The sequence below is a fragment of the Marmota monax genome, unplaced genomic scaffold (genome assembly GCF_021218885.2).
Source record: "Marmota monax isolate L192 unplaced genomic scaffold, Marmota_monax_Labrador192_F-V1.1 WCK01_AAM20220418_F8-fsc00006, whole genome shotgun sequence".
In the NCBI taxonomy this organism is placed as follows: domain Eukaryota; kingdom Metazoa; phylum Chordata; class Mammalia; order Rodentia; family Sciuridae; genus Marmota; species Marmota monax.
The window spans coordinates 24,319,259-24,343,461 of NW_026693712.1; the positions used below are offsets into that span (position 1 = coordinate 24,319,259).

Here is a 24,203-nt window from a genome sequence, read left to right on the forward strand (position 1 = left end):
TCAATTCCTTTTTTCATATTCCTCTATTCTTTGCCTTTACCAACTTTAACTCCGCATAAAAAGAAGTTTAAGAAATAAGTAAGGTAAGATACAGGGTTCTAGGAAGGCTCTGAGGAATCTTTCACTCGTGGAAAATAAGGCAAGGGGGAGAATAGAAAATACTAGTATGACGAGCTGGCCTGAGAGAATCTTTCTGAAAAATCATGTGAATCCCCAGGGTGTATGTTTCAAGAAGAGCAGACACCATATCTGCTTTACTTTTTATTGCATTGCCAAGATCAGGTTTATATAGGAGTGGCTCAATAAAGACTTGCTGGTTGCATGACAGAGACCTAGAGGGCAGAGACAGAGAGGCAACAGCTCAAAGGGGAAGGAATGTGTTGCAGGCAGATGTGTGTTAGCTGGCTCCAGCAAATATTTAAAGTTGTCTCACAATTCTACCCATCTTTGGAAGAAGAATCTGGGTAATCTACTTTAAAGCTGATCCAAAAGGTCTTGAAAGCACAGAGATTTACAAATCACCATTTGTTTCTTGCTCCTCTGTGACCTTGATATTTTTATTAAAATTCTAATGTGCCTAAAGTCAAATTTTGCTGACAGACTGAGTAACTCCAGCGTTCCCTCTGCTCTCAACATAGGCGTTCCATATGGACTAAAAACACCATTCATCTGTTTCATGGGTTGGTGAAACTGCTAAGATTGACGTCACATCAAAAACTTCATCGCCATAAGATGGCAATAATTAATTTATTACTTTACATATATCTCATACCTAGAAAAATACTATGAACTAGCTGTCCAGATTTCTGCCAAAAATCAACATTTCAACTTGGTTTAGACCAAAAGCACCAAGACATTTTAAGGAAACTCTAAAGTAAAAGATTAGAGATTTTGAGAAAGCAGGGGAAATGTAAGACAAAGTATTGTGTCAGGGACTAAGTATAAATCTTGATAAGAGATGCTATTTTCTTTGATTTTATGATAGTGCTTCCCCAATAATGCTAATTGTGATACTTGTTCTTGTACCTATATATACTTCAACCTCCCATAGCATCTCATCCAGATTAGAATAATTCAGTTCATCGATTCACTCATTCAAGAATCATCTATTGAATACTTACTAAGGGCTAGGGAACACAATGACACAAGTAGGTATCATCCTTGGCATGATGGGTATACTATGTAGTGGTATTCCTATATTGGTATATTGGTACTAGTGTTAAGCAAATAACTACAGAAACAACTAACATCTGTTCTATGCATGTGTTATCTCATTCAAGATAATAGAACTTATGAGATAAGATTACCACAATTTTATGAATGAAGAAATGAGGCTAAATAGACTCATGCTAGTAATACAATTACAAAGAATGGGAAATGTTAATACTGCTTAGGAGTCAGAGACACTTTTCTGAAGAAACAATATTCTTGGCTTATCTTTCTTGATCAATCTAAAAAATATGACTGACCAAACATAGGCTTGAAGTTTATAATTTCTGCTCATTTGTTTTTGAGACAGGTCTTACTATGTTGCCCAGGCTGATCTTGAACTCATAAGCACAAGTGATCCTCCAACCTCAGCCTCCAGAGTGGCTGGAACAATAGGCAAGTAGCACCACAACAGACCTAAAATTTATAATTCTTAAATATATAAACCTTACCAACGTTTTTTTTTTTGGTCTTAGATTCACCTCAGAATGATTACAGTGCTTATACAATTCGAAAAGGGAACACCCAAAAAAAAAATCACTGTTCACATAGAAAACTATTTTTGATGTCTTTCTTTTGAATTCTGATGAGACTGCAAAAATCAATTTTAGAACATCAGCTTCTCCAGAAAGCCATAAAATAGATATTTCTGCTTCACCGGTTCTTGATCATTAGGATGTTTTGAGATGATTAAAGTTTAAAGAGGTCATTGCTTATACCTCAAATAATCACCAGTCTATTCCCTGAAATGTGACTTTTTTATTTTATTTCGAAGGGTAGAATGCATGTACTTTTACTCCAGATCCCTACTATACTCTCCTAGTCTGTTACAGAGATTACAGTTTTAAAGAGAACTTACAGATTTAGAATAGAATTTTGTTTTAAATATTTATTTTTTCAGTTGTAGTTGGACACAATACCTTTATTTTATTCATTTCTTTTTATGTGTTGCTGAGAATCAAACCCAGGGCCTCACACATGCAAGGCGAGTGCTCTATCACTGAGCCACAACCCCAGCCCCTAGGATAGCGTTTTTCTTTATACCCAGATGAGTTTACATTGTGGTTCTCAAACATTAGGAAGCATCAAAATCACCTTATAGGATTTGTTAAAACACGGACAGCATGGCATACTCCCAGAATTTCTGATTCTAGATATCCTAAGTGGGGCCAGAAAATCTGCCATTCTAACAATTTCCCCATGTTGAACTGGTCCAATGCCTGCACTTTGAAAACCACTGGTTAGGAGGAAAACCATAGAGAAATCTGTAAATAAAAGTGGGAAAGTACTTGTATTTCCTAAATTAACACAGTTTCACTGGTTAATTAGCACCACTGACGAATGTAAGGAGAAACAATAACATAAAACTCAATATACTAAAAAGATGGAATTATACTGTTCTCTTTACCACTTAAAGAGGCAGCACAGCATAATGTTTAAGATCAAATACTCAAGCCCAATTGGCCGAGCTGGACTCTAAGCTCTGCTGTTGAATAGCTAGGCAGTCTTCAGCAAATTACATAACCTTCCTATGCCACAATTTCCTCAATTATGAAACTGGGAAAATAATAATACTTTATAGAAATTTTATGAGAATTAAATAAGTAAAGCACTTGAAACTTGACTTTTATAGTATATAAAGATTTACTAAATAAATTAGGCTAGGCTCCTGAAAAAAGACTTACAGAACCTTTCTTGTAGATCTCAGAACTATGCCTACTTATTCTCCTGAGAAGCTTTCCTTCTTCTTTCCACCCCCACCCTGCTTTTGCCAACCATTCATTCAGAACTAAGTTTCTGAACTATACCCATTTTACCAGAAATCTCTGGTAAGCATTACTATATAAGAGGTAAATAATCATTCAATATGTAATTGTTTCTCTCTTCACTCCAATTTCAGCATTCCCTCACTGTTAGCTTGTTTATTACACATATATTTGCAAGTATCTCGAAATCCTTTATTGCAATGAAGTAAGATATGTATAAATCAGTCATATAATAAACTAATCTCTGACTTATTCTACCATTAAACACTAAAATTACTAAACAATGGAAATAAACTAAAACACATTACTAAGTTTCAGTTATAAACTAAAATATGATGCCATCTGTTTTTATTGCCATTGGTAATGGATTCATTCATATGCTATTCTGTGTATTTAAATCAAATGATGACTCAGGTCCTTTGTAGAAAAATTTCCCTAAAAAGTCCTAACAAGTTTTAAATTTGCACTTTTAACAAATAAATGTATTCAATTTTTATTAAAATTTGAGTAAACTGGCTGGGGCTGTAGCTTGCCTAGTAATGTGTGAAGCACTGGGTTCAATCCTTAACACACCATAAAAAATAAACAAATAAAATATTTGTCCATTCATAACTACATTTTTTAAAAATTTTGAGTAAATTGCAAGAGATCTTAATTATTTGATTATATGTCATGTTTGTCCAATAATACTGAAGTCACAGTTCACTTGTTCTTTTGCTTCTTCGCAGCTAGTGCTAATGTTAAGACACACACAGGATATTCAGTGATCTCTTGTGGTCTATGCGAACCAAGTGACAGTAATAATTATTTTCATTCTGCTTTGTTTCTAAGTTAATTAATATCATTTCTTCATTATGACTTCTAAATATTTCCCATGATCTCTCTAAAAGTCTTGCATTGCCAACAAATTTCAAAACAATTTTAAAAACATTAGTACTTTACATGAAAATTCAGGATTAAGTTTCACATTTCTATATACTTCAGGTAAAATGGCTTTGGAGGAAAGATGTTAAATGGTATTTTGGCTTGAGAGATTTCAGTTGACAAATTAGAACAATTACAAGAATTTAGAAAAACAGAAGAAAACGCCTTTCATGGCAGCTGAGTTAACAGATCAAAATTGTTTAAATGGTGTGAATTATTTCTCACCAGTAACTAGTGTTATGAACAGAATTATGTGATATTCAGAATAAAGAGGATTAAGATTATTTTATGCCACAATTCATGAGACACAGAAAGCAAATATTTCAATTAATTTTTAAATGTTTTTTTTCTCCTTAAGTTGTGCCTTTCTCTTTACTCAAAGTAATGCTGTGTAACATTTTTGAAACTATTGGATCAAATTTATTTAAATAAGCAACACATCTTGTTGCTCAGCCTATAACTTACCAATGCTGACTTTCTAAATTCCTCATTTTGTAGTTATTGTTCCATTCATTTTTCCCATCTTAACAGCTTTGACTTTCATATAGTTATCCACCATTTTCTCAAAGTTTATTAAATAAGAGAGAATATCATCAAAATATACATTTTTTCTATTTTTGAAATGAATTCAGTATAACTCATTAATTCAATCTATAACCCACACAATGACATATTGTCTCCCCTGCCTTTTGTCCCACGTTGCAAGTATATCATTTAAAAATAAATATAGGTCAAACATGTTTCTGTACAAGGAACCTAACGGATATTAACAAATTTTGCACTACTGTAAAAAATATGACCTACTACTCAAAAACCTTTACTTTTTAAGCTTCTCAAGCTTAATGGATAATACTATTTCCAAAGTCTATGGGTATTATACTACCCAACTGAGTTAGCTATAATCTCATTGCATACTATATGATAATAATATTTTAAAAATACTTGAGAGTTTATAAAAAGCTTTCACTATCTTGTCTTTCCAATAACAATGTGAAATAGATACAGAAGAAGAAACTGGTTCTCAAAGAGATTAAATATATGGTATAAAGTCTCATGGGAAAAACAAAAAAATCTAGTGTGGATACATTTGGTGGAAAAAGTATAAAGCCTCCGGACAGCCTTTTCTGCCTAAAAATAACTCCAAGAAATAATTGGGAATAACCTCACAGGCAAGAACATTATTTTAATTATCTATAACTTCAAAATAGGATTTCTAAGAGTTAATAAAGAAATTGTAACTTTCTGTCAATCAAGTTGGGCTTGATTTGGGATTCTCCACTTAAGAAAATGCTTTGATTTGCAAGATCTACGGTAGTTTGGAATAATACAAAGAATCCATGAAAGTATGACACAAATAAGAAATTGCCAAGTCAATGAATAATAATTGTTTGGCTACTAGAATGTAGATGCTACTTCAGCCACTGAATAAGGACCATATTATTGTCTCTGTTTCATCAATTACAAATTCCTATCAAGATCTAGATTTTTTTGATTTCTTATATATAATTTCATCTATGTTCTTAAACCTATTTTTTCAATTCACATTCACTGAATAATTTTTGTGTATGACCATGGAACTTGACTCAAAAAGGCTATTATATTATGAAACCATAATTATTTTTATAAGATACAAATCTTACCATAATTCTTTCCAGAATAAAACCATTCCCAAGATCAAACACACTGGCACCCACCAAGACAAAGATCAAATGTATTAGCATGAAATGACAGTTGTGACTTAGATTCTTTTAATTTTTCCAACCTCCCTTCCTGCATTAGTTTTCTTTGTTGCTGCAATCAAGTATCATAAATGTAGCAACTTAATGCTGCTTATACAAACTTATCTTAAAATTTTGGAGGTCAGAGGTCCAAACTGGATCTCCAGGGCTAAAATAAAGGGTTCAGCAGAGCGGTTCATTTCAGGGGCCCTAGAAGAGAATCTTTTTCTTGTCTTTTCCAGCTGTAGAAGCTCCTCACTTCCCTGGATCTTGGTCACATGACTTCAATGCCTACTTCTGTAGTTAACATGTCCTGGCCTGATTCTCCCTGGACTCCTACTTGAAATAATGATGGGTCTACTTGGATAAACTCCCCAACTCAAGATCCTTAACCATAATCATGTCTGCAAGGTCTTTTTTGCTGTGTAATGGAATGTATTCTCAGGTTCTCAGAATTAGAGTACAGACCCACAGGGATGGATTATTGAAACATACTTCTCCTTCCTCACTTCTTTTACTCATTACTAATATATTCCTCATTCCATGTATATGAACTGGAATTCTTATAGTTGCTCAAATGTGCCTCAGAATTTTTTACTCCAAGATCAGAGGCAACTCCATTACCTGAACCAGTATGCTACAGGTCCTTCACTAGTACACTCGGTCACCCTCCACAACTCAGTCCACCAACACCTCCTCTTGAAAGCAATTCTTTTTAAAAATATTTTGTTTGTTTTAATTAGTTACACATGATAGTACAATGACCTTGACATATCATACATTTGAATCAGATGGGATATAATTTCTCATTTTTCTGAGTGTACAGGTTGTAGAATCACATGGGTCATGCAGTCATGTATATACATACATATAGCAATAATACTGTCTATTTCATTCTACTGTCCTTTCTTTCCCCCCATCCCCTCCCATCACTTCTCTCTACCCAATCTAAGGTGACGCAATTCTTTTTTTTTTCCCTCACATCTTCATACATGTATTCTGTATAACTATGAGGGTCTCCTTCCATCTTCCATGCAATGCCCCTTCTCCCTCGCTTTCCCACCCACCTTTCTTCCCTATCTAGAGATAATCTTCTTCTCATGCTCTTCTTCCCTACACCATTTTAAGTTACCCCCCTTATATCACAGAAGGCATTTGTTTTTTGAGGGATTGGCTAACTTCACTTAGTATAATCTGCTCTAATGCCATCCATTTCCCTGCAAATGTCATGATCTTGTTATTTTGTAGTGCTGAGTAATATTCCATTGTGTATAAATGCCACATTTTTTTTTATCCATTCATCCATTGAAGGGCATCTAGGTTGACTCCACAGTCTAGCTATTCTGAATTGTGCTGCTATAAACATTGATGTGGCTGTGTCTCTGTAGTATGCTGTTTTTAAGTCCTTTGGGTATAGACCAAGGAGAGGTACAGCTGGGTCAAATGGTGGTTCCCTTCCAAGCTCTCCAAGGAATCTCCATACTGCTTTCCAAATTGGTTGCACCAATTTGCAGTCCCACCAGCAGTGTATGAGTGTACCTTTTTCCCCTGCATCCTCACCAGCACTTGTTGTTGTTTGACTTCATAATGGCTGCCGCTCTTACTGGAGTTAGATGGTATCTTAGAGTAGTTTTAATTTGCATTTCTCTGATTGTTGAAAGCAATTCTTAAACTGTCAATGTAACATGCCCTTCTCATGTACTTTAAATCAGCACAAAATTCCTCTAGAATGGAGCTTATAAGATAATCTTACTAACTTATCTTCTTAACCAGACTCTAGTTTCTTTTGAAACAAGATTGTCATAGTCATCATTGTATCTTCGGTACTTAATATACTATTATAAAATAGAGAACAAATATTTATTTATTAAATATAAATAAAATAACTAAAAAACAGACACATGCTTAAAACCTGTTGAATTCCTAGAAAGTTTTGACCTATTTATTTCAGATGAACATGGATGATCTTCTAGAGACCCAACAATCAAGACTGCAATAAAAGTGGCAGAGTCATTTAAAGGTTATTTCTAAAGAAGATTCAGATAACTCTGATAATCTCGTAGTCCAATATTGCAGACATTAAAAAATGATTCTTATGGTTTCCATCTGAAGAGATTCCAAGGTAAAAAAAAACATGTATTTAATAAAAAATACACAAAGGACTTAAAGACAGCATATTACAGGGACACAGCCACATCAATGTTTATAGCAGCACAATTCACACTGTGGAACAATGTAGATGAATGAAGAATAATAAAAAAATGCGGCATATATACACAATGGAATATTACTCAGCAATAAAAGAGAATAAAATCATGGCATTTGCAGGTAAATGGATGGAGTTAGAGAAGATCATGCTAAGTGAAGTTAGCCAATCCCCAAAAAACAAATGCCAAATGTTTTCTCTGATATAAGGAGACTGATTCATAGTGGGATAGGGAGAGGGAGCATGGGAGGAATAGACAAATTCTAGATAGAGAAGAGGGGTGGGAGGGGAATGAGAAGAAGGGGTTAGAAATGATGGTGGAATGTGATGGACATCATTATCCAAAGTACACGTATGAAGACAAAAATTGGTGTGAATATACTTTGTATACAACCAAAGATAGGAAAAATGTGTACTCTATATGTGTAATATGAATTGTAATGCAGTCTGCTGCCATATATAAATATAAAATTAATAAAATATGTATTTTTAGAAGATAAACAGCATTACTAGAAAGCATTGGGAAAATCATAACTCTTAGAGGTCATCATTAAGAAATATGCATAATGGTAAGAGCACAAAACAATGAGTTCTATGGTTTGAACATAAGGGTCATTTATTACTAAGAGACATGTTAGAAATGACAACTGATATTGGCTCATCTTGATTCTGCTTCCCTGAATTTTAGTAGCCACCAGTCAAGATTTAATGGAAGGGCTGGAGTTGTGAGCAGAAGTAGAACACTTAACCTAGTAAGTGTGTGGTCCGAGGTTCGATCCTCAGCACCACATAAAAATAGATAAATAAAATAAAGGTATTTTAAAAATTCCTTTAGAGAAAAGATTCAATGGAATCCACAAGATTATAATTTCTTTCTACAGGTATTCCCCTATTATAAAATCTCTTTTATGTTATAGTCTTTTTTAAAAAAAGTTTTTTTAGTTGTTGATGGACATTTTTTATTTTTATTCATTGATTTATATGTGGTGCTGAGAATCGAACCCAGGGCCTCATACATGTGAAGCAAATGCTTTACCACTGAGCCATAACCCTAGCCCCAGTTTTCAATTCTTAATATATACAACTTGTTACAAAAAGAACAGAAGAAAGAATATAAAGTTTCATTTTCTCTAAGGCTTATAAATAGATATCAGTAAGGCTTTCTATTTTAATAAAATCACTTGAAGATATCTTTTTCATGTCCTTGGTATTTCTAATTTAGATCCTATTATTTTGATGTCATTAAAAATCTTAGCATGTATATTTAGTCTTTGTAAAATAGAATGTGGGACGATTCTTTTGTGATACAATTAAATGATTCTAAAGAAAGACCAATGGTTCTTTTAAAAAGTGAAAACAAGTACGTCTATTCTTATATATCATTTTCACTTTGAAAAAGGTTAATACAAGACAGTAATTTTCAAATAAAGAATATTAAATATTATATGCAATTGCCTTGTGACTTTACTATCAGAAATCTTGTCAAGGTGTCAGATTTTATGGAACCAATCAAATATAGTCTGTGATAGTCTAAATAAAATACAGAGAAGCTAAACAACATTGTACCAGAAATGTTTTCTATCAATAGTTTAAAACATTTATGAAGTTTGCTAAGAGTAAAATAACTCTGTTGTTATGAATAACTTTTTATGTGAAAAAGCAGCACCTTCTTTTTTCTTTTCTTTTTTGAAGTGCTAGGGATCAAACCCAGAGCCTTATACATGTTAGGCAAGCACTCTACCACTGAGTTATAACCCCAAACACAAGTAAATTCAAATATATTGCAAAGAAAGAAAGGAAAGATAATATAGCAATAAATTATTGTACCATGAAATTGAATTTAAGTATATTTCTAAAATAATCTCATTCATTAATGTAAACCATGCTCCATTTGGAAACTGAAAAACTAAAATTTCTACATTATTTTGAGAATAGAATACTTAGGCCTTTTGTTTATATTTTTTTCAAATATATAAAGTACTTATGTTTAGGTTTTCTCAAAAATAATATCAAATATTTACTGTTCACTATGTGCAACACATAAAAATGAGTAAAATTTCCTATTGCTACTGAAGAGCTATTATCTAATGGGATGTCAGACACTAACTGTAATAGAAGACTGAATAAAGTAAATGCTATAACTACTGCAAGACTCAATATGTGTTGAGGGGGAAACATCTCCAGGGAATACTTTATGAATATATACATAAAATCAAGGTGACTAATAAGGAAAATGGAAATTGCATCATCATTAGAGGCTGTCCACCATAAAAGTTTTGGTGATACAGAGAGGAGAGTTGTTCTAAGGAAGAGGAGTTATGTGACTGAAGAGAAAAGTCCAGGATGGAGGCAGGGGGGCCCTCTTCTCTGTCCACCACACTACCACTTCTAATCAAGTCACCCCACACATTTCCTATCAGCTCTCCTGGGCTCCTCCTTTTCTACTGATTGCTTTTGTGCTGACTAAAGAATAGAAGGATTGACATTAATATCCTACATTGGAATTCCTTTGTTTTCTTAGAAAGACTTTTATTCTTGCTTTATATATCTTACTCTTTTAGTACTCTGGGGCTTTAGAATATCAAATATGTTCTCAATGTCTTAGTCCTGGAATTGAGGAGTAAGACAATATAAAGAGATAGTGGCCCTCTGTAAAATTATGTAGAACTGATAATTTATAAAATAAATTGCTGAATTTTTTCACAAGGGCACTGTATGAATGAAAAAACAATACTTTAATGATAATCCATTCAATCTTAAGGTTCTTGCCTTTGAATATGTGCACTTTTACAAATTTAGCTAAATATTAACCTCTCCAGATACATATTTAAGATCAGAAAATGAAAATGTAAATGTAAATGTAATGGATATAATAGTTTGTTATTTTGGTGCTGGTTTAAACTTTTGAATGTATTTAACGCTAACATTAATATTTTGAACATAAATCCATAGTCCTAGAATTTTACTATTCTGTTCAGCAAAGACATAGAGAAAAATGCTGATGCAGAATATTCATTACTAAGCTGTTTTTTAATATTATGCTCTTGGCTGTTATTAAAGGATAATAGAAGCAAAAATCTATGAAAACGTTCCTAAACTTCTGCAGAAATGTTGTGGACATTCTCATCTACAATCCCAAGAGAAAAATTTTCTTTAAAACTGTGTTTCAGCTACATAATGCTGTGATCAAAATACCTGACAAGAACAACTTTTAAGAGGAAAAGTTTATTTTGGCCTCACAGTTTCAGAGGTTCAGTCTATGGTCACTTGACTCTATTGCTCTGGTCCTGAGTTAAGGCAGAACATCGTAGGTGGCCATATAGAAGTCTCTCACCTTGTGGCTCCCAGAAAGCTGGGGCAGGGCAGGGAAGGATCAAGATATAATCCCCAAGGGCACACCCCTAGTGACCCACCTACCCCAACCATGTCCCACCTACCTACAGTTAGCACCCAGTTGGTTCACTCAAACTACACATTAAGCTCTAGCTCTCACAGTCTCATCATTTCACCTCTAAACATTCCTGTTTTAACACAGGAGCTTTGGGGCACACCTCATGTCCGTGAATTTACTGATATTACAACTTTGCTTTAAACAAATTAAAACCCATCTCTCTTTCTAATCATAAAGTCAGTTAACTCATTTTCTATAACAGCTTCCAGGAATCTTACAGCTAAATTTCAATCTCAACACAGAATTTATATAGACCTTTAAGTGTTTGCACATTATATTAAGTGCTCTTAAATTTCCATCATACTTATTTTTCCATGGTGCTAATAATTTGTTTCTGCTTTAACATTACTATAACATAACTTGGTTATAGCTACACAAGTTTAACATGAAACATAATAAAATGAACATTGATTTTTTTTCTTTTTTCTAAATTTTTGTCATATTCCTTAAATTCTTCAGGAAGTAAAAGGCTGGATATTTTTCAATATTTTAGTGAGTTAGGTAGTATTACCACTTACACTGAGGATATACTTAGATCAAATTCACCACTTGCTTATCAGGCCTTCAACAGATCAGTGATTTTCATCCTAATCCTGGTATATAGGCTCAAAAAAATCTGACTTTAATCTGAATTTTTCAGATAATTAGCCATTCCAAATAACTTGCTTCTGTCAAACTTATCTTGCCTTCCTTAAAAACAGGTCTTCAAACATCCCACATTTTATAACATTTCTTTTTTTAAATAATTTCCCTTCTCTGCCCTTTCTTCATGATCTACTTCTAGTCCATCTTTCTCTGTGAAGCATTTTCTTGCTAATTGTTCCTTTTCTGAATACTTATATGTTGCCAATGTAAAAATCAGTTTTTATTGATTTGTAAAAACTCTTCCTATTGTCACATTAAAGTTTACAAAATCAACTTATTGGATGCAGACATTTTTAAAACTGTAATAGAATGTATCACATGTAGGAAATATAAAACATCATTTTATAAAACTGATTCAGTTCTACACACACCAACACTTTAATTTGGTATAGCCTACATATCAATATAAAATACAATTTCTTCCTTCATATTGTAGAAAAAACTTCTAAACACAGCTTTATAATAATAGCTGTTGTTGTTGTTGTTATTATTATTATTATTATTATTATTATTATTATTATTTTATGTGTGTGGTGCTGGGTATTAAATTCAGGGCCTTGTGCATACAAGGCAAGCATTCTACCAACTGTATATCCCCAGCCCCTAAATATTATTATATAATAAATATATATAAATAATTATGTAATGTTTCAATCAGGTTTGACATACCTCGTTCCTCAAGTATTTACCATTTCTTTATAGTGAAAACTTTAAAAACACCTTTTCTGTTTTTTTTTAATGTAAGTACATTATTATTATCTATAGTTACCCTATTGCTTCTTATCCCTACCCAATTGTAACTTCCCCATAGATCAATCACATTACGTATTCATCAGTTGATGGACGTGTAGGTTGTTTACATTTCTTGGCAATTTTCAATAGTGCTGCAATAACCGTAGAAGTGCATATATCTCTTCAATATACTGATTTCATTTCCTTTGGATATAAACCTAGTGGAAGGATTGGTGAATCATATGGTAGCACTATTTTTAATTTTTTGAGGAGCCTCCATGTTGTTTTCCACAATGACTGTAGAAATTTACATTTTCACGAAGAGTGTACATAACTTATGAATAACCTAAGGTGCTTTTGGCTATCTTAGGATGTACTTTGAAGTCTATAGATTACATGTGGCTTCTAGTTTCATGAAACATGCAGTTTATGCATTTTGTTGTTGTTGTTGTTACTCTTCTTCGTCACCATTGTACAGTTTCCAACAGGAAACAGGAAAAAAAATGCTAAATTATAAAACCATATTCATACCAAAAACCTTTCCACAGCCCATGCATATAAAAGTCTAATAAATAAAGAGATGAAATGACACATATTAGGCAATATTTGTGTTGTAAATATAAAATCCTGACTTTCAGCATGCATAAAAAATTCCAGTGACTTATTATTCTAATCTCATAGGCTTCATTTGCCTTTTCCCAACATCCTTCAAATATTGATAGAGTAGATAAGATGTATGAAACTTACTACTGAAAAGCCTGGCTCCTCAAACTAAAAATATGATATTTGAGACAGTATGAAGTACACTGTCTTTACTTATGAAAGTAAATACACTGAGTAATCATTAATGGAAAACTAGCGGTCTCCAAGGCCTATTTTACTTTTTTGAGACTAACATTGCTTTTCTCCAAATGTTTACTGGTAAAGAATAAGAATTTTTAGTTCTCATTGCTAGGGATAAAACCCAACGCATTATACATGCCAGTATGAGAATTTTAAAAAACTGAAAAATAGTCTATATGTTGCATGAGCTATGGTAGGGTTCTTTTATATTATGGATTTAACACATCGAGCATAAAATCAAAGTTTAATTTGGCTTTCCTGACTGTATAAAATGGAGGCTAAATATTGAAATATCACCCTGAATCCCCTTTAGCACAACATGCTATAGTCTCTGTCAGACTTTCATGGTGATTAGACCATAATTGACAAATTCATTGTTATATCCCAGTGCTAGAACACTGGATTATATAAAAAATTGTTGTTGAAATGTTGACATTACTGAGATAGTAGACTGTAATTTATGCTAGCTGGGATTGCAATAAAAAGATGATAAATATCTATTTTAGATAACAACTCTGAAATTTCCAAAAAATATGATTTTGGGTAAATTATAATCTCCAAGTTTCCTAATAATGGTAACAATATTAATACTCAATAACTGAAACTGTAAAAAGATTTAATAAGGAAAGCAGATTGTTTTCATAAGAGTAATCACCCATTTTTTTAATTTCACAATTTACAATGTTCTAGATTTTTTTTCTGTTCTGATTTATCTGTTCTTTGAAAAAAACTTAAAAATTTTTTTTATTTGTTCTTTTTAGTTACACATGACAGTAGAATGGATTTTGACATATTATACCTACATAGTGTATAATTTCCCGTTCTTGTGGATGTATATAATGTGGAGTTACACTGGTCATGTGTTCATATGTGGACATAGGAAAGTTATGTCCAATTCATTCTACTGTCTTTCCTAATCCCATCTGCCCTCCATCCCCTTCGTTACCTTTTGTCTAATCCAGAGTACTTCTATTCTTCCCTATTCTACCCCCCTTATTGTGCACTAGTATCTGTATATCAGAGAGAACATTTGGCCTTTGTTTTATGGGGGACTGGCTTATTTCACTTAGGATGATAGTCTCCAGTTCCATCCATTTACCTGAAAATACCATAATTTCATTCTTCTTTATGGTGGAGTAATATTCCATTGTGTATATATACCACAATTTCTTTACCCATTCATCTGTTGAAGGACACTTTGATTAGTTCCATAGTTTAGCTATTAAGAATTGAGCTGCTATAAACATTGTTGTGGCTGCAACCCTATAATATGCTGATTTTAAGTTGTTTTGGAATAAGCTCAGGAGTGGGATAACCGGGTCAAATGGTTTTCTGAGGAATATCCATGCTGCTTTCCACAGAAGTTGCACCAACTTGCAGTCTCACCACCAATGTATGACTGTACCCTTTTCTACACATCCTCACCAACATTTATTGTTACTGTGTTATTGATAACTGCCACTCTGGCTGGAGTGAAATGAAATCTCAGTGTAGTTTTAATTTGCATTTCTATAATTGCTAGAGATTTTGAACATTTTTTTCATATATTTGTTGATTGATTGTATTTCTTCTGTGAAGTATCTGTTCAGTTCCTTTGCCCATTTGATTAGGTTATTTGTTTCTTTAATGTTGAGCTTTTTGAGTGCTTTACATATCCTGGAGATTAATTCTCTACCTGAGGTATAGGTGGCAAAGATTTTCTCCCATTCTGTAGGCTCTTTCTGCATGTTGAAAAAAGTTTTTAAGTGAGAAAGTATACTCTTATCTAATATACACCTACATAAATTTTTCTCACATGATCTCTACAACTTCAAATGGAGTTACTGTAGGATACAGATAGTTAGAAAGCTGACTTACCTAACATAGTGCTGCTAGTGGTGGAGAAAACTGGAATATAAAATGTGATTATCTTTGCTCAAATATGAGGCTTACAGTGAAATTTCCATATTTCTGATGAATTCCCTTACTGAGACTATCTTATAATTTTTTTGTGCTCTTCCACTCTCATTAGACCTAATTAATTGATATTAAAGAGTCAATTAAATAGAAATCCTAACAGTGGGTATTCTAGTTCAAAACATTTTTCCAAAATATGGGTTTATACAAATATAAATCTAATTTGACATGATATTTAATAATCTTATTATCAAGGGCTAAAAAATGATCACTCTCATCTCTTTTCAAATTTTAAACACACACTGCTTTTTTAAAAATTCCACATAAATGGGGCTGGGGTTTAGCTCAGAGCACTTGTGTAGCATGGATGAGGTACCAGGTTCAATACTTAATACCACAAAAAATAAATAAATAACATACAGATATTATATCCATTTATATCTAAAAAATACATTTAAAAATCCATATAAATGACAGCATAAAAGAATTAATTGCAAAAGTACAGATAGCTAGATGCCTCAAAAATAATATTACTTGAAAAAAATTTTCTCAGAAACTAAAAACATGAAATTGACTACAACTTATTTGGCTACATTCAAAATAAATGCTCCCTTGAAATTCACTCCCATTATTATGGGAGTAAATTTCAATATTTACACACTATTTAAGTAACATAGCTTGCCTCTTCCAATATTACTGTTTAATGTTTTTATGAGACTCACTATGTAAACTTATAAAATTTTATTCTAAGTTTCTATTCAAATGAAGTAAATTTCTTAGACTCCATGATAAACAACTAACTTCTTAAGACAGCATATATTTAGTTATTAAATTAATCCAAAGCTGTACTTATCTCCCATCACTCTTCCTTCAATCACTGTTTCTGGCACAGTAGCCTCTGCAGTTCCTCATAACACCAAGGAACTCTTTCCCCAGGTACACATAGAGATGTTCCACCACTGAACACATGGATGGCTCTACCACTTGTTTACAGCTGATATCTCATCTAATAGCTTCTTATTCATACTACACTGTTAAAACATTTCATTATTATCCCTGCATATAACCACACATATAACTTCTTTATTTGATTCACATCTCTGCACAAAATACATTTGGCCTTCTTTGATCATAATGTTTAAAAACAGTAACTATCCCATACACATACACACACACACACACACACACACCACACAATACCTAACCTGGGCCCTCATTATATCTTTATATCTTTATCCTAGTTTATTTTCATAGCAGTTTTGCATTCTGTCATAATACCGAACACTGCTCAGCACAGACTGAGTACTAGGTACTAGTGGGTACCTAGGTAAATATCTACTTCATGGGAAAACACTGGCTCATGTATGTTTTCAGTTCTTCTTTCTTTACTGAACTTTTAAATTATTTTAAAATTTACCCAATCAATCTCAATGTATTAAGGAAATGGATAGTGACTTAAGAAAAAGGAAGTCTCTGATTTCATAATGCTTTATATTAAAAAGACTTCAGCATATCAAAAACTGTTATCATAAGTTTCTATAAAAACCATTAAACAGTAATATTGGAAGAGGCAAGCTATATTACTTAAATATAAAGTAAAATAAGTAGTCTTTAAGTCATCTGAAACTAAAAATATGAATAAAGAACTTAATTTAAGATCAATTCTCCTCTCCTAATCATATGAACTTAATCATAACTGTTTTTGCACATGTATGATTATAAATTCTTGTTACCACAAACCTGTCTCCTAATAACAACATAATACATTCACAAACATACAGATTTACTTCCTCTCAAAAATATGCCTCTAATATTCTCACAATCAACACCAAATTCTGATAAAAAGTCACAACTACTTGATTCAAGCTTCTAAGGAGTAAATTAATGGCTCTCTGCCTAACTGATCTTCATTTAATCATGAACTTTTTAAAATTTAATTTCCAATCAGATAGATATTTTTTTTTCTTAAAAAAAGCTAAATCTGAAAACTTCTTAATTTAACAAAGCTGGTATAGTGCAATTTACATGTTAAACTTAAACTAGATGTCCTTCTTTCACACATATTTGCCAAACCTTAAGTTTAACTCAAATCTCAACTCTGTCCACACAATACTCGAGTTTAATGATTTTCCTTGTATAGAGATTTATTAAAAATCCAGTGGGCATCTGGGGGTATATCTCAGTGAGACAGGACCTGCCTAGCATGGTAGAGAACCAGGGTTCAAAGGCTAGCACTGTTGATGTAGGGAGAGAGGGACTTTTGACAGAGAGGAATTCAAAAGTTCAGCAACTGCTCAATGCATTCAATTTTTCAACAAATATTTATTGAATACCTACTCTGGTACAGCACTCTCTGGTTGGGAACTTGGCTGCAGTAATTGTTAAATATAATGCTGACTTTATGGAGCTTACATTTCACTTTTGGGAGGTAAACAATTAAAAAGATATCATTGAAAAAAAGAGACATCATTAAATAGTAGATAAACATAACCATGACACATAGAAATTTTTAAAAGGGGAAAGAAGAGAATGTGCTATTTTATATGTGGCATTCTGCAAAGACCTGTCTGATAAATGATATTTCAGCAGAACCTGAACTAAGTAAAGAACAGACCATATGCATGTCCTTTATGTTTGCTAATCCCAGGATAATTATAATGGGTTTTCAATATGCCCTGCTTACAATATTTTCCATCTTCTATATCTGCACACAGGCTCTAGGAGGCAGTGTAGGAAAAATCAGTTCATGGAAGATGAAGAATGGATAGTGTGGGCACTCACTAGCATTATTACTGTGTTAAAGTTAGGTAAATTCTTCACCTCTGATTGCTCTATTTCATGTACCTCTGAGTGAATACTCACAAGGACATAAATATAAGAGAGACTACTTTGGTCACTGTCAGTATTAGAATAATAAACTTGAATTTTCATGGGTAAGAGAAAAAATAAATGGGAAGAGAAATAAATAGGAAATTATATTCAAAGCAAAATAACATTCTTTATGTGGGCTAAAAATGAAGTCTAACAAGGTGAAAATTAGATATTTATAGCATATTATATGGTCATAGATAGTAACTTCTTACACAAATTAAATCAAGAAAGGGATTTGGTTTTAAGAGTACAAATAACTTTTCAAAGGAAGATATATGACAGATAAATACTACCATAACAAAATCCATATCAATTTGTTCTTCAGTCATAATTGAAAATTATCTAACTTTCACAACCTCTGCATTGTGATTATCTTTTAAAAGAGTAATATGATTCTTTATAAATCAAATGTTTAACAATATTTATAATGAACTGAGATAATAATTTCCATATTTCAAATGCCAGTACTTTAAATCAACTTAATAGTCAGGTAGAAACTTTAAGTTTCTACCTCGTAAAACAATCGTATATAATTCTTTAATCTTCTATAGCTTCCAGCATACATTTATTTTCATAGCTAGTGTTATAAAATGATGAGATAATCAACTTCACAGTGTTGGAGGTTGGAGAAAAAGATAATAACTGACCATGTAATAGTCCATAAAATCTAATCCATTATCTGCGTTAATTTCACAGAAAATTTTATATAGTGAGGGGTACTGTTTCACTTGAAATTATGTATTCATACCCATGCCCAGATCTGCATTGCTATTTCTCTCTATTATAGCTTTGGTCCCTCAACTTGAGACTTTTCTAAACCTTTAGACAGTGAAAATATTTGGTTGGCTTGTGAAATAGGATATCAATATCTCGAAAACCCAGTTCTATATGTTGTTAACCTTACATGGGTAAAAAGTATCTTCTTGCACCGAATTTGATTTACACTAGGATTTAATGAAATTGAGGTCATACTCCAAATGTGCAATTAACACTATAAAACTCCCACCACTTAGGGAGGGAAGCAGTGGTGAAGATGTCAAAGATGACCCATCAGTTTATGATTTTTGAGAACTGGGATATTTTGTGGCACCACTTACTAAATGAAGAAGAACAACTTTTAGAGTTAAATATGTTAAACTGAGTTTGAGGTAAAAGTTAGGGAAATTCTTGAGTTTGGGGAAAGCTAATGCTGCATTAGAAATATAAATTTACTAGTTATTAATTTATAAATAATAAATGAAACCATGAGAATAGATTACTCTGACATAAAATGATATGGGAATTCTGTGAAAAACAGTATTTATTCATAAACAAAAAAAATGCTAGCAAACTAGTTTTATTTTCTAGAAAAAAATGTCACAACCTGTTCCAGATTAGAGAATTTTTATGGGGTTTTCTATAATTAAATGGAAAATATCAACAAAGAATAAAACAACTTTGCAATTCTAAAAAAATTATACAAAAAGGTCAAGTCCTAGGCTGGGGTTGTGGCTCAGCAGTAGAGCGCTCACCTAGCACGTGTGAGGCCCTGGGTTTAATCCTCAGCACCATATAAAAATAAATAAATAAAGGTATTGTGTCCAACTACAGCTAAAAAAAATAAATAAATAAAAATAAATATTAAAAAAATAAGAATGTCAAGTCCTTAAACTATAGAATTAGAATGTTTAGCAACCAACTATCAAAATCTTCTATGAAAGAACTATTAAAGCTCAGCCCCTCAGTGAAGACTTAGCAATATAATAAAGTTTAAATATGGACATTATTTTCTAGATTAACAACAGAAAAATGTAACAATTATTTTTTCAAGTCCCTAAATCTGTGTTATGTAACAGCATTCTTAGGACTGGAATGTATTTCAAAATTAAAGCCATCCTTTAATCTATAAAAATCAATAAATATTATCCATCAAGTTTTGAGACTTTCCTATTTCTATGCTGTTCTTCATATCAGACAGTTGCCAAAGGAAAAAAAGTTACCAGTCCCAACATAATTTCTGAACACTGAAGGTGCTTAGAGGCTAAGTCAGCTCCACAGTGCACTTGTTCTGGTCCCCACAGGTTTTGTTTTAAAAATACAAACCTTGCTTACACCCATTTCTTACCTAACCAATCTCGTGTATATCACATGAAAGTAAGGAGTTCTTTGATAGATCTTAGAGATAAAAGTGACCTAAAGCAATCTCTCACCTACCTATCTGGCTCTACACAGGGAAATTATGATTTGCTGAATTTGTAGCATAGCTTTTAAAAATTCCAGTATCTTGGAAACCTCACATCTAAAGGTAAAATTCTAATTTACTCCTAACTGCTGAATATCACTCAAGTCTACATTACTTAGTCTTTTATAACCTGAAGCTTTCAAAGTATAAAACTTAAAGAAAAGCCTCAAGTCTTTCAAGAAAAACTGCAAAACAAAGAGAGAGAAATTCAGATATTATATCCTAGCAAACATCTTATAAAATTAAGGAAATTCAGCTGGGAACAATGGTGCATGCCTGTAATCCCAGCGGCACAGAAGGCTGAGACAGGAGGATCCTGAGTTCAAAGCCAGTCTCACCCAAAAGCAAAAGCGAGGCACTAAGCAACTCAAAATAAGATGGGAGATGTGGGTTGAGTACTCCAGAGTCCAATCCCTGATACCCACCACCCCCGACCCCCCAAAAAAAAGAAATTAAGGAAATCCTATACTTACTTCAACTGTATTGGTATACTGGTAGTGGTATGCACAAAACCTTTTTGTTTCTGAGTTTCAGACACATGGTCTAAGAACTTTATTTACCAGGGAAAATGTTAACTCACCAAGCATTCTTTTAAAGCAAACATTATGTGTATAAGCACACTTACCTTAGGAATAGGATTCAGCAGAACTACACCTGATTTCTTAGTGATGACTTGTTTTGTTGTGTAGTGATGATCTATTAGTTGAGGGATGTTTGTAAACCCAGTGCCCTCAAATCGATACAGATTCTGGAGACAGAACAATAAGGTAAAACAAATATGAAGACATTGTTTCAGAAAGACTACATTCATCAGAAATTCAGTTCCATTTAACAATGACATTTAACACAACAACATGCATACACTTAACACTACTGGATTATCTACTTAAGCTAGTTAAGATGGTAAAAATTTTAAATGGATAACTAAAGCTCCAATATCAACCTTTTGACAGAAAACATTAATTTTAACACTGAGTAAACCCAATTCAAGTTTATTAAGAGTAAAAAGAAAGGGCTGGTATTGTGGCTCAGTAGTAGAGCACTTGCCTAGCAAGTATGAGGCACTGAGTTTGAGTCTCAGCAATGCATATAAATAAATGAATAAAATAAAGGTCCATCAACAACTAAAATATATATATTAAGAGTAAAAAAAAAAAAAAAACTAACAGACCTGAAATGCATTTTGTCAAAATGATAACCAAAGGAAACAAAGCTTACAATACTTTCAAGTTAAGGAATAAAAAATATGTTAACATATATCTACAGATAATTCCATTTGATAAAATTTTGGATTATTAAAAATCATATCAAAAGTTTCAAGACGTGTAACTAATGCAATCATAAATATTTGAATCCCTGATCATTTATTATCAACATAGTAATTAGTTGGCTTTTCTATGCTATGGTATTTATTACCAAAAACACTCATTTATGCACTTTCTTTTTCTTTTTTGTACTGGGATTGAACTCAGGGATGCTCTGCCACTGAGTTACATCCTTAACCCTTTTTATTTTTTGTTTTGAAACTAGGTCTTGGGCTGGGGATGTGGCTCAAGAGGTAGTGCGCTCGCCTGGCATGTGTGTGGCCTGGGTTCGATCCTCAGCACCATATACAAACAAAGATGTTGTGTCTGCCAATAACTAAAAAATAAATATTTAAAAAAATTCTCTCTCTCTCTCTCTCTCTCTCTCTCTCTCTCTCTCTCTCTCTCACTCTCTTTTAAAAAAAAAAGGAACTAGGTCTTGCTAAGTTGCTGAGGCTGATTTGGAACTTGAGATCCTCCCACTTTAGCTTCTCTGAGTTACTAGGATTATAGGTATGCACCACCTACTTGACTCATGCACTCTTAAGGAAGAAATATAATGTACCAGTGACAAAACTTCACATACCAACATGCTCAAATTTTAGCATATTTTTATTTCAGATCACCGGGTAAGTAGCATTTTCCCAAAGCTTATTAAGACAATTTTGACTTGTGGGTAGGCCATTACATGGATGAACTCATAGCAGTAAATATAGCAACTAAAAATGTCATATTGGCCATATTTTTCAATTCAAGAAGAGTTATGATACAATGTAATAAAATCTTCTGACTATTCACAAAAAGTCCATGCGAACATATGTAGCAAATAAATGCAGATACAGACATGGGTGTGTACAATTTAAAGAAAACTTTAAGAAATAAAAACTTCCTATTTTATAGAATTAGAGAGCAGTATAGTGATCACTAGAAGCTAGGAAGGGGATGGGGAAGGGGAAGAGGAAGAAGCTGGATAACAAGTATCAAAATACATTATATAAAAAGAATAAATTATAATGCTCTATAGCATGTTAAGGTGACTATAGTTTACAAATATTAATATATGTTTTATAAAGAATGAGAAGAGTTTGAAGGCTCGCCTCCCCCCAAAACCACAAATGTTTAAGTAGATAGAAATGCAATTACCCTGATTTAACCATTACATGTGGTACACATACATTTAGTTATCATACTGTATAATTATGTTGTGTCAGGTAAAAAGGATATAAAAAATGAGAACTTTTAGGCTGGCTGGGGATATAGCTCAATGATAAAGTCCTGTCAAAAGAAAAGGAAAAAAAAACAAGACAGAGATAAGAACATTGAAAACTATCTAAATTTGATACTATTTGCAGTACTGGAACTGTTTTTCCACTTAAAGTTTAAAAACTCAAAGCTCTTTTTCCATGGTATAAAGATTTAACTCATCAGAATTTAATTTATATAAAACCTAAATGTACATACATATCTGTTTTATCAGTTGAGGAACAAAAACACATTAAGGAGATGGGGGGAAAAGTTTACTATTTAACTACATATATATTTAAACTCAAGGCAGTTTGTGTTATAGTCAATTCAGAGTAGTTGTTAATAAATTGCCTAAAGAACTTTTGTACGAAGCAGCCAGGCCAGCTTTGATATATGAGCTCTGATGCTTAAGAATATTTCACATGGAAGATATTCATACATTTTACACTGAGCAAGAGCTCTCAGTGTCTCAAATTACTCACTGGTGAAACAGATGATCTCTGGATCTTCTCAGAGATGACAAAGCTATTCTAAATATGGATATATAGGGGGAAAAAAACTTTCAAGTCATATTCAAATATAAATTACATTTTCTCAAAAAAAAATTCTTATCAGTGAATAACTGGATTACCCTGGAAGGCATTCTTATATGAAATTTAGAAACAAAGATATGCATCAGGTCATAGAAGTATAATATGAAATGAAACAATAATAACCACCACACCAATATTTAAACCCAAATACACCATTTCTCCCCTTCCAACCTTAGGCAACTCAACACAGCAGTCAGGGCTTTGCTCAACATTTTCATTTCCCTCAGAATAAAAGCCAAAGTCTTAGCAAAACAAAAATGAATAAAATTAAAAGCCAATTCTTTATTTACCATGTCCTATCAGATCCTATATAAATCCTCCCTAATGTCTTTCTTACCTCTTCTATTTCCCCTCTTTATAAACCTCCCTCCAGTCACTTTCACTTCCTTTTTGTTTTGCAACTGCCACATTTACACCTTCCTCAGGCTCTCTCCTCTACTGCTTGAATTAATTCCTCTGACAGCCATGTGGGTAATAGCTCCCTTACTGTTTTCCAGTCTTTAATCAAATGTAACCTTTTCAGTGAGGTTTACTCTGGCCACTGTACACAGTAGTCAATACCTGCTTTCCCATCCCCAC

At 32.8% G+C, this 24,203-nt stretch overlaps 1 protein-coding gene across 9 annotated transcripts in view; it reads right to left on the bottom strand.

The window, feature by feature from the left end:
* Fer (FER tyrosine kinase) overlaps positions 1 to 24,203 on the bottom strand; it is a 456,651-nt gene that overhangs the window by 207,958 nt on the left and 224,490 nt on the right. For 7 of the 9 annotated variants that reach the window (XR_009228307.1, XM_046460091.2, XM_046460093.2 and 4 more), the window contains one exon: positions 21,108 to 21,230. Coding sequence is in view for 8 of the 9 variants with exons in the window: in XM_046460091.2 (XP_046316047.1) it covers positions 21,108 to 21,230 (123 nt within the window). In the remaining variant the exon portion in view is untranslated. Of the gene's footprint in view, positions 1 to 21,107; positions 21,231 to 22,928; positions 23,062 to 24,203 lie in introns of those variants that run through there. The other 2 variants (XM_058584320.1, XM_058584321.1) reach the window with 2 other exon arrangements.